General features: G+C 32.0%; 1 protein-coding gene across 14 annotated transcripts in view; it reads right to left on the bottom strand.

The window, feature by feature from the left end:
* Positions 1–4,865: 4,865 nt before the first annotated feature.
* The window catches only part of LOC127875863 (cell death abnormality protein 1-like), a 32,832-nt gene continuing 26,162 nt past the window's right edge, over positions 4,866–11,535 (bottom strand). For 3 of the 14 annotated variants that reach the window (XM_052420575.1, XM_052420586.1, XM_052420585.1), the window contains 9 exons: positions 11,204–11,231; positions 11,028–11,059; positions 10,556–10,583; positions 10,380–10,411; positions 9,676–9,703; positions 8,666–8,697; positions 7,980–8,007; positions 7,792–7,823; positions 4,866–7,463 (listed from right to left, as the gene is read on the bottom strand). In XM_052420575.1, the coding sequence (XP_052276535.1) occupies positions 7,363–7,463; positions 7,792–7,823; positions 7,980–8,007; positions 8,666–8,697; positions 9,676–9,703; positions 10,380–10,411; positions 10,556–10,583; positions 11,028–11,059; positions 11,204–11,231 (341 nt within the window). In that variant the 3' untranslated portion in view covers positions 4,866–7,362. The remainder of the gene's footprint in view (positions 7,464–7,791; positions 7,824–7,979; positions 8,008–8,665; positions 8,698–9,675; positions 9,704–10,379; positions 10,412–10,555; positions 10,584–11,027; positions 11,060–11,203; positions 11,232–11,535) is intronic. The other 11 variants (XM_052420578.1, XM_052420582.1, XM_052420589.1 and 8 more) reach the window with 8 other exon arrangements.

Below are 11,535 nucleotides of genomic sequence, written 5' to 3'. Positions count from 1 at the left end.
GTATTGCTCTACAGATAAAATTGCCAAACTGACTCCCTAAACGGTTTATATTAAATTGATTTGATAAAATATATATCCCTTCAATATTGCAATGCAGTCGCTTCCGGAAACGTAAATCGATATAATATACATCTCTGGAATGGATTTTACTTTCGAATGTATTTTGTTTGTGGCATGATTAAATATCAACAATGCTTTGTGAATCATACAAAGCCAATAGTCGTAAGCCTCCCCACTGCTGAGTCTTGTTAAATTAACAGTGACGCAAACAAATTATGCCTTTATATCCATCATTGATATCGGATTTTAAAGGCAAAATTTGTCCAGATAAGATGCATATTTGCGTAAAATACTAAAAATATTCATTAATACATGTACGCACAAATTAAAATGTTGATGATTGAAAACACAAAATCTTAAAAATTGGCATATGCATCATGTACAATTATCAGGTGGACAAACAATGCCCATTTTGGATTATTTGATCACCTATTTAAAAATGCATGTTAACATGAGTAGTTCCCTTCCTCCACTCATGAGTTATTTCTCTATGAAGTTTTTTGCAAAATTCATACAAACTTTCGTTTCTACTGAATTGCAAAGGTAGCTTTATTGCATTTTGATGATAAAAAAGCCCTTACATATGTTTCATATTCCAACCAGTTTGAACTTGTACAGCCAATATCTGTGACAAAGCCCATTCCTCGAGCATTACATGTATGTGACAGCCTTTTGTATTATGTATTGTTTTTGTATAATTAAAGATTTATAAATAAATTATTCATATATGTTTGCTATAGTGAATCACTGTTGTGTCTTGAGTATGTATTTATGAGTATGTCTTTTAAACTTTAAAAACGTATTTGCTCACTTATTGCAACCTTGTAAAACATAATGATCGGATGATTTGTAACCGAATAAATAATAAAAAATTGAGCAGTTTGTTAAAGTTTTCTTAAGTAAGATCAATTTGAACAATTTTATATTCAATGTTTGCAACATTCCCCTACATGTATCAGTATGTGTAACATCACTACGGTACATAATATGACCGAAAATGCATTACGTCATTACCTTTAGGACGACCGAAACATAACTATTTAACTTTGCTCTCAAAGGCGTAATTAAAGCTTACTAATTACTTCCATCGTGAAACGGCTTCATACATTTGCCCGATGATATCAATTACATAAGTTAATGTTTTAACTAGTTTAAGCCTATTTATTTTAGCTCGATTACATCAAAAGCCTAAGGCTTATTGAGACACTCTCGAGTCCGTTTCATGGGAAGAACCAGTACTTGGTATCTATGGAGGAGATTATGAGAACGCTCCCCGAGAAGGGATCGAACCCACGAACTCCCGAGCGCTGGGCTGACACTAAATCCATTACACCACCGCGACCTTCCATTATATTGTATATTATTGAAACTATTGCAGTATTGCTCTCTCATTATACACTAGCATGTGGTCCTTTATTTATCGCAAGTGACCAATGGCCAAAACCGCACTGCACGATAAAAAACAGCATTGCACAAAACAAAACAACATGCAAACATAATCAAATAGACCTAGGGTTACCGCCTACCGGCATGTGCTTTTTCTAGCTCTTGTCATTTTTCATGTGAATAAATGAAGTATATTGACTGCTCGTGACCTAAAACACAATTAAACGATATGTTTCTTCTAACTCTTGTCATTTTGAATATGAATAAATGAAGTATTATTGACTGCTGGTACCGTGAAACACAATTAAAGCATGGCTTTTCTAGCTCTTGTCATTTTGCATGTGAATAAATGAAGTATATTGACTGCTGGCCTCGTGCAACACAACTAAAGCATGTGTTTTTTCTAGCTCTTGTCATTTTGCATTTGAATAAATGAAGTAAATTGACTGCTGGCCTCGTGAAACACAATTAAACGATATGTTTCTTCTAATTCTTGTCATTTTGCATGTAAATAAATTAAGTATATTGACTGCTGGCCTCGTGCAACACAATTAAAGCATGCGTTTTTTTCTAGCTCTTGTCATTGTGCATGTGAATAAATGAAGTATATTGACTGCTGGCACCGTGAAACACAATTAAAGCATTTGTTTTTTCTAGCTCTTGCCATTGTGCATGTGAATTAATGAAGTATATTGACTGCTATCACCGTGAAACACAATTAAAGAATGTGCTTTTTCTAGCTCTTGTCATTGTGCATGTGAATAAAAGAAATATATTGACTGCTTGCACCGTGAAACACAATTAAAGCATGTGCTTTTTCTAGCTTGTCATTTTGCATGTGATTAAATGAAGTATATTGACTGCTGGCCTCGTGAAACACAATTAAAGCATGTTTTTTCTAGCTCTTGTCATTGTGCAGGTGAATAAATGAAAAATATTGACTGCTGGCAAGGTGAAACACAATTAAAGCATGTGCTTTTTCTAGCTCTTGTCATTTTGCATGTGAATAAATGAAGTATATTGACTGCTCGTGACCTAAAACACAATTAAACGATATGTTTCTTCTAACTCTTGTCATTTTGCATATGAATAAATGAAGTATTATTGACTGCTGGCCTCGTGATACACAACTAAAGCATGTGTTTTCTAGCTCTTGACATTTTGCATTTGAATAAATGAAGAAAATTGACTGCTTGCCTCGTGAAACACAATTAAACGATATGTTTTTTCTAGCTCTTGTCATTTTGCATGTGAATAAATGAAGTATATTTACTGCTGCCACCGTGAAACACAATTAAAGCATGTGTTTTTTATAACTCTTGTCATTGTGCATATGAATAAATGAAGTATATTGACTGCTGGCACCGTGAAACACAATTAAAGCATGTGTTTGTTCTAGCTCTTGTCATTTTGCATGTGAATATATAAAGTATATTGACTGCTCGTGGCCTAAAACACAATTCAACGATATGTTTCTTCAAACTCTTGTCATTTTGACTATGAATAAATGAAGTATTATTGACTGCTGGTACCGTGAAACACAATTAAAGCATTGCTTTTTCTAACTCTTGTCATTTTTGGACTCTGATGTTCAATGCAAACGACTTTGCGACATCCCTTGCGACAATGCTCCTAACTCTTGTAGTTGTGTATGAGCGAGTGTCTAACTCTTTACAAATACGGCTAACCTCATCGAACGGAGAACTCCCGGAATGGAGACAACTGTTTAACACGAAGAATGCTGATGCGTTATTCGAAATACAGTCACAATAAATACAGAGAAGAATTTGAGAATATTTAAAAGCCGTAAATTTGATCATTTTTATCTATTTTATCATTATGATCAATCAGTAGACGCCGGTTATTAACTTCGAAAATTTCCAGTTCCGGTTTCCGGTTCGGATATTGCGCGCGCAGATACCAGACTTTTTAAAACAACAACCTACACAGTCAAATACTCCTGTTACCGTATAGCTCGCCTCGAGCAAGCCTGGGGCTTGCTCTTCGAGCTGGCTATAAACAGATCCAAATTTGACCTTTGAACTCAAATTTGACCTTTGAACTAGAAACTTAGATCTCTCATCCAATATGTAATCTCTAAATCAAGCTTTTTCCTGGGCGATTTAAGCACAATTAAAATCGCCTCAACGCTTAAAATTTTAACAAGCGCTAGCTGTGATCCGAATGTTGTCTAAATTCAACCAACGACAAATCGAATCACGCACGCGCTTATCAGCTATTAGCGCATAGAGGCTTAGACATGTCGTAATGCCATACTGTATATTTACGATTGGTTAATTAAAAATAACTTGATGAATTAAGTTGCGATTAGAAAAAATAACTGCATTATGCCCACACTATGGAATTCTTGTACGTGTGAACCTGACGATTGTGGAAGGTTTATATTACCCGGCAAACAGTCCGGAAAGCTGTTGTATGTCCAAAGCTGACATTTCAACCAAAGGCGTTAAACTGACGTTTGATCTTTGTGCACAGGCCAGGCAAGCGATTTGCAGTCTTTACATGAAGTTTATTGGTGTTAGCCTATTGCATAATTGCAAGATTTGCCGGAGAGGATTTGTATTTCGTTTTTGTATGATTAAGTTGAAATTCCGAGTTGCAGTGAAGATAGCACGAATTCACGCAAGAACATATACTCAACCATTTCGACATCTGTATCGAATTTTATGAAAGTAAAATCGACGAAAACAAACCTACATTATTTTGGAGGGTCCCACGTATAAAAGGGCAATCCGTTCTGGTTTATTGTAATGATGTAAGAAATAAAACCTTAGCATATTAATAACACGATGCATGCCTTGCAAATCATATTACAACTGTATAATATCTCACGTGCACAATATATTAATGGAAAAAAAGACAAGATTAATTATGCTGTTTTCTGTTCTGTTATTTGCTGTTAAAAATATATCGAATAAAGAATGGAACATAATAAATATAGCACTTGTATTGTGAAGACCGAACGCGGACTAAAAATATAGCACTTGTATTGTGAAGACCGAACGCGGACTAAAGTCGCCGTGGTGTAATGGACATGGCGTCTGCCTAACGTCCGGGAGGTAACGGGTTCGATCCCAACTTAGGGAGCGTTCTTAAGATCTCCCCCAAAGACACCAAATACCAGGAAATGGACTTGAGATCGTCATAATAAGCCTGTGTCTTTAGATGCATTTGAGTTAAATAAATAGGGCAAAACTAAACGGGAACTATAGTCATAATTCATAAAGCAAACATATTATAAAAAAAAATACAAGCAAAAACGAGCCCGTTGAAGTTACAATAGATTCACCAAGAGAAGTTGTCGTAAGCTATTCTCTGAGGAAGGCGTAATTAACAAGAATCGTGTCAAAACAATACAAATGCATAAACAGTTGTTTTAATGGCGAATGATTTTATTTTCATACATACAATGCAGCATACAAAGCATAGCTCACTCTTATATCATGATGTAGGTTTACAAAGATGTGCATTGTTTACAGTAATATGACATAACACACGCTATCAAAAAATTCGATAAACATTCAAATAGACAAAAACAAATTAACTACAGGTACAGATCAATTATGGAAAAGAAATATTGAAAAGAATGGGGTGAATACTTTTAAAAGAAGATGAATTTAATATTTAAATATACAGAATTTTGCAAATTTTTATCCAAAATACTGATATAAAAACAAACATAAACAATGCAGAAATTATCATTTAAGATTTGCTTAGCGAATGAATCATAAACAATTACAAATTAGAATCTTGTTTTAAAAAAATGCTTCAGACGTTCATGTCTCACTTTATAATTATGTTCACTTACGTCTATTTCAATATATTTCGTAATACGTACATGCATAAAACACATTTAATTTTCGAGGCGAATCTTTCATGCTTCATGTAATTATAATATGTTTATTAAGAATAAAAATGTGTTTCAGAGATACAATGCAAATCATTAATTATGAAACTTCACAAAACTCACACAAATAATACGGTAGATACTTAAAACAGGGTGTTTATGATATTGTATACGGCGAACCAAACATTCATATTCGTACAAATATTTATAAAAAAATCTTAATCAGGTGAATAATGGGAACAAAGTTTTTGAGACATGGTTGCTTCATAAGATTGCTACACTTGCATTCAAAATTGATGTTCATCAACAAATACATCAAAAGTCTATCATATGCTCAAAAACATAATTGTTATCAAGTCAGAAGAAATGCTGCAAGCAAACGATTGATACACTGCTTAATAAAACATAACATACATACATTTAAATAGAACTAGATATTTGTTTTTCAAAATCTAAGAAGTATATAAGACATACAGAATAACAAAAGAAATGCAAAACTTTGAGGCCAAAACATGGTGAAAAGCCAATGATCCTTTAAGGCTCATAGATGAAATTGTCATTCCTTCTTAAGCATAGAAATTTCAAAAATAGTACACGGTGTATATTGAACTGTAATACTGTGCTTGTTTATTTATACTGTGATTACCTTTTTGTAATCATTGTTAAAAATATGGAAACTATTCGTCTATGTACAAACAGGCTTATTGAAGTTTCACAAACATCCGCATAACGTAAGTTAACAACAATAATGATAAGTACCACACTACTTCTGCATATATTTCAAAGTCAACTCATTCAATTAGAAATAAAGCTTTATAATATAATACAATATAATGGTTTCAATATTGAAATAGGACAATAGCTATAATATATAATACACTTTAGTGGCTATAATATTTAAATAGGAAAAAAGCTATACAATATAAAACAGTATAATGGATACAATATTCAAATAGGAAAACAAAACACTTTAGCGACTAGTTTATTCGAGCAGACACAACATAATAGTACACCATTCATCTTTTACATCAGGAGTAACAAAACCGGCAAAAACTAACATTCTTACCTCAGAAATATACTTGGAACGAAATTTAGATTTTAACATTGTATAACATAACTTTACGGTCATAAATAATATGCTCGCCTCAAATAGTTAAGACAAAGAAATATAAAGAAACAATAACATCGCATTTCGAAATTTCTATGTTAAATAACATTAAAAGTTTTAAAAACAAACTTTTGTTAGTGTCTTTTGCAATACGAACATCACAAAAATGTTGTGATTTGTTTTCTTCCATGACATATATAAGACAACAGTTAGTGTTTCCATAAGATTCTTATTGTTTGAATAACCAAGATCATGGTGCTCTTTTAGCGAAATGATAAATTAATCATCAATTGACGTAAAAGTCTTTAAAAGCTTACACAACTACAACTTGTCATATCTTACTATATGAATTTCGTTTTAATTCTCGCAGAGGCTCGCTAATTGCATATAAAAATGTTCATAGACTAGTGATAGAATATAGAGTGTTATAAGTTTGAAAATCTATTTAAAAATCCTGAACCATTAACATTGGCTAGTGGTATATGTATTCGTGCCGAGCAAATAAACGTGCTTGACATTATCGACAGATAATCTTTTGAAGCGTACGGTTTCCTCAAAATATTCTATCTTTATATTAAAAAGACAATAAACTGAAGAATTTGCCATACAAAATTTACGAATACCATAAACACCAATTGACGGCATGTAATATGATTACGACCTTCTTTTGTGCGTTACCGCTTTGTCCCGAAAATGCTCAAATCAAGCAGTTTATTTCTCGGACGTTTATTTTCATAAAGCATGCCTTATGATGGGTGTAAGTATTAACATTTTCAAAACTAACATGTATATTTGGGCATTGGACATTCGGCACTAACAGAACTCAAGCGCTTATAAAATGCCTTTTGTACGTAATTCCCCTACGTTTACTATATTCAACTACACAATAGAACTCTTCGTTTACGTACTCCTTGTTTTTCTCCCCTTGACTGTAATTCTCCTAAATTAAGAAGTCTGAGGAATTTTCCACCTCGTTGTTGTCATTTTCCTCCTCTTTGTCCTCTGCGTTTTGTGTCTCCACTTGCATGTCGTACTTTCGTACTACATCGATAACAAAATTTGATAATGTTGTCATGGGCGTCATCGAGCATCAATTTAAAATGAATAAACTGTTTTCATTAAATTTGGGAAATAAAATATACCACAACTGTCAATGAATGCGTTTTAGGGTTTAAACAACTCTTTCGTGTGATTTTGTTTTAATACACTGTGACAAAAAGTATGTGTATGTTGTATTAAGTGAATCCATTGCGTGAACCGCCATATACATCATTTAAAAAATGATCTTAAGCATATATCATTTAAGAAATGACGTCTGGGTTTAATTTTACTAAAATAATTTGGTACTTGAATGATATAAAGCACTCACCTTGGGTACTATTCGATGATGGAAGTTGATTCCTGAACATGAGAAAATGCAGTAAAATCATTAAATTGTAAACTATATACATTAATAAACTGTTATCGATAACGAATATTTGAATACCATTGTTAACTATTTTATATTCAAACTCCAATTTGAACAAACATTAATAAGCGTGTTTCGTAGGAACTTACAATCGAACGTCATTCTGTGCCCTCCTCCCTGTATTTGGAATAAAAAGAGTGTTTTTTCTATATTAAAGATGTTTATTAATTATAGTCATAAAGAAAAAATGTTGCTTACGAAATACAATAGTTGGTCAAAGGTGTCAATGTGTTGTTACACCAAGTATATTATAGAAAAAAAACATGAAACCTATGAGAGATTGTTTTGATTACCTCCACTATTAATTTATGTAACAATCGCCTATACATTACACGATACTACGTGCAATACAAACTTTAACAGAAAACATGGCTTTAAAATTTGGTAACGGCAATAGAACAGTCAGTCCGAAACTTTCGGGATTTAAATCGATGTATTGTTAAACACACCGAGACACTGAGCTCGATATTAACCACAGACACTGACGTGTTAAAAACGCACAATATTATTATCTTAGATTTGAAGTTCAAATTTGAAACAATAAATATATCACAAAGATGCGTTAAAGGGTTACAACACATCTTCCATGTTAATACATGTGTTTTTGTTTTATTACACAGTGAAAAAAACTATGTGTATGCTGTATTGTGTTAACCAATTGTGTGAACCGCCATATACACCATTTATCAAATGAAGCATGTATCATTTAAGAAATTACGTTTGAGTTTAATTTTACTAAAAATAACTTGTTACTAGAATGACATCAAGCACTCACCTTGGGGATTTTTGGATGATTGAAGTTGATTCCTGAACATGACAAAATGCAGTTATTATTTTATTTTAAACTATATACTGTAATTTATAACGTTTTTTTGAAAAAAAGTGTTAACAATTCTATATTAAAACTCCATTTTGAACAAACATAAATAAGCGTTTTACGTAGGTACTTACAATTGAACGGCGTTCGGAGCCATCCTCCATGTATTTGGAATAAAAATGATTTTTCTTAACTATGAAAATGTTGCTTACTGAATAAAAAAGCTGGTCAAATGTGATAATGTGTTGTTAGACCAAGTATATTATAGAAAAAACAAGAAACCTAGGAGAGATTGTTTTGATAATCTCCACTATTCATTTATGCAAAAATCGCATTTTCAATACATGATACTACTTGCAATACAAACATTAACAGAAAACACGGATAAATAATTGGATAACGGCAATAGAACAGTTAGTCCGAAACTTTTTTCTCGATTTTTGTTTAACACACCGATACACTGAGCTTGATATTAACCACAAACACAATAGTGTTTAAAAACAACAACATTATCAACTTAGATTTGCAGTTCAAATTTAAAACAACAAATATATCACAATTGTCATTAGATGCCTTTAAGGGTTACAACACATCTTTGATGTTAATACACGTGTTGCTGTTTTATTACACTGTGACAAAAAGTATGTGTATGTTGTATTAAGTGAACCCATTTCGTGAACCGCCATATACATCATTTAACAAATGATCTTAGGCATATATCATTTATGAAATGACGTTTGGTTTTAATTTTACTAAAAATAACATGTTACTGGAATGATATCAAGCACTCACATTGGGGATTATTCGATGATTGAAGTTGATTCCTGAACATGAGATAATACAGTTACCATTTTATTGTAAACGATATACTTTTATCGATAACGAATATTTGAATACAATTATAAACCATTTTATATTCAAACTCCACTTTGAACAAATAAAAATAATTGTGTTTCGTAGGTACTTACAATTGAACGTCATTCGGAGCCCTCCTCCCTGTATTTGGAATAAAAAAGTGATTTTTCTTAACTGTATTGAAATAGTTTCTTTTATTAAAGGCATTTATACAAATGTTGCTTACTTATTAAAATAACTGGTAAAATGTGATAATGTGTTGTTACACAAAGTATTTAAAAGAAAAAAAAACAAGAAACCTAGGAGAGATTGTTTTGATAACCTCCACTATTAATTTAAGTAACAATCGCCTATACAATACACGATACTACGTGCAATACAAACATTAACAGAAAAGACGGATTCAAAATTTGGTTACGGCCATTGAACAGTCAGTCCGAAACTTTCGCATGTTAAATCGATTTATTGTTAAACACACCGATACACTGTACTCGATATTAACCACAAACATACATGTGTTATAAAAATAACAACATTATCATCTTAGATTTTCAGTTCAAATTTAAAACAATAAATATATCAAACTTGTCATTAGATGTCTTTAAGGGTTACAACACATCTTTGATGTTAATACACGTGTTGCTGTTTTATTACACTGTGACAAAAAGTATGTGTATGTTGTATTAAGTGAACCTATTTCGTGAACCGCCATATACATCATTTAACAAATGATCTTAGGCATATATCATTTATAAAATGACGTTTGGTTTTAATTTTACTAAAATAACTTGTTACTGGAATGACATCAAGCACTCACCTTGGGGATTATTCGATGATTGAAGTTGATTCCTGAACATGAGAAAATGCAGTTAACATTATATTGTAAACTATATACTGTTATCGATAACGAATATTTGAATACAATTATAAACCATTTTATATTCAAACTCCAATTTGAACAAATAAAAATAAGCGTGTTTCGTAGGTACTTACAATTGAACGTCATTCGGAGCCCTCCTCCCTGTATTTGGGATTAAAAGTATTTTTTTTAAGCTATATTAAAACAGGTTTTTTAATTATAGTCATTTATGAAAATGTTGCACACTTTTAAAAATAACTGGTCAAATGTGATAATGTGTTGTTGCACAAAGTTTATTATAGAAAAAACAAGAAACCAAGGAGAGATTGTTTTGATAACCTCAACTATTAATTCAAGTAACAATCGCCTATACAATACACGATACTACGTGCAATACAAACATTTACAGAAAAAGCGGATTCAAAATTTGGTTACGGCCATTGAACAGTCAGTCCGAGGCAATTGAACGTTGTATTAAGTGAACCCATTTCGTGAACCGCCATATACATCATTTAACAAATGATCTTAGGCATATATCATTTATGAAATGACGTTTGGTTTTAATTTTACTAAAAATAACTTGTTACTGGAATGACATCTACTCACCTTGGGAATTATTCGATGATTGAAGTTGATTCCTAAACATGAGAAAATGCAGTTATCATTACATTGTAAACTATATACTGTTATCGAATACGAATATCTGAATAAAATTATAAACCATTTTATATTCAAACTCAAATTTGAACAAATAAAAATAAGCAAGTTACGTAGGTACTTACAGTTGAACGTCATTTGGAGCCCTCCTCCCTGTATTTGGAATAAAAAGTGATTTTTCTAAACTGTATTCAAACAGGTTTTTAATTAAAGGCATTTGTGCAAATGTTGCTTACTTATTAAAATAACTGGTCAATTGTGATAACGTGTTGTTACACCAAGTATATTATAGAAAAAAAAAAGAAACCTAGGAGAGATTGTTTTGATAACCTCCACTATTAATTTATGTAACGATTGCCTATACAATACACGATACTACGTGCAATACAAACGGATTCAACATTTGGTTACGGCGATTGAACAGTCAGTCCCAAACTTTAGGAATTTAAATCGATTT

This window comes from Dreissena polymorpha, chromosome 4 (genome assembly GCF_020536995.1).
Source record: "Dreissena polymorpha isolate Duluth1 chromosome 4, UMN_Dpol_1.0, whole genome shotgun sequence".
NCBI lineage: Eukaryota > Metazoa > Mollusca > Bivalvia > Myida > Dreissenidae > Dreissena > Dreissena polymorpha.
The sequence above is the reverse complement of the archived record's forward strand: the minus strand, read 5'-3'. Positions and strand labels throughout refer to the sequence as shown.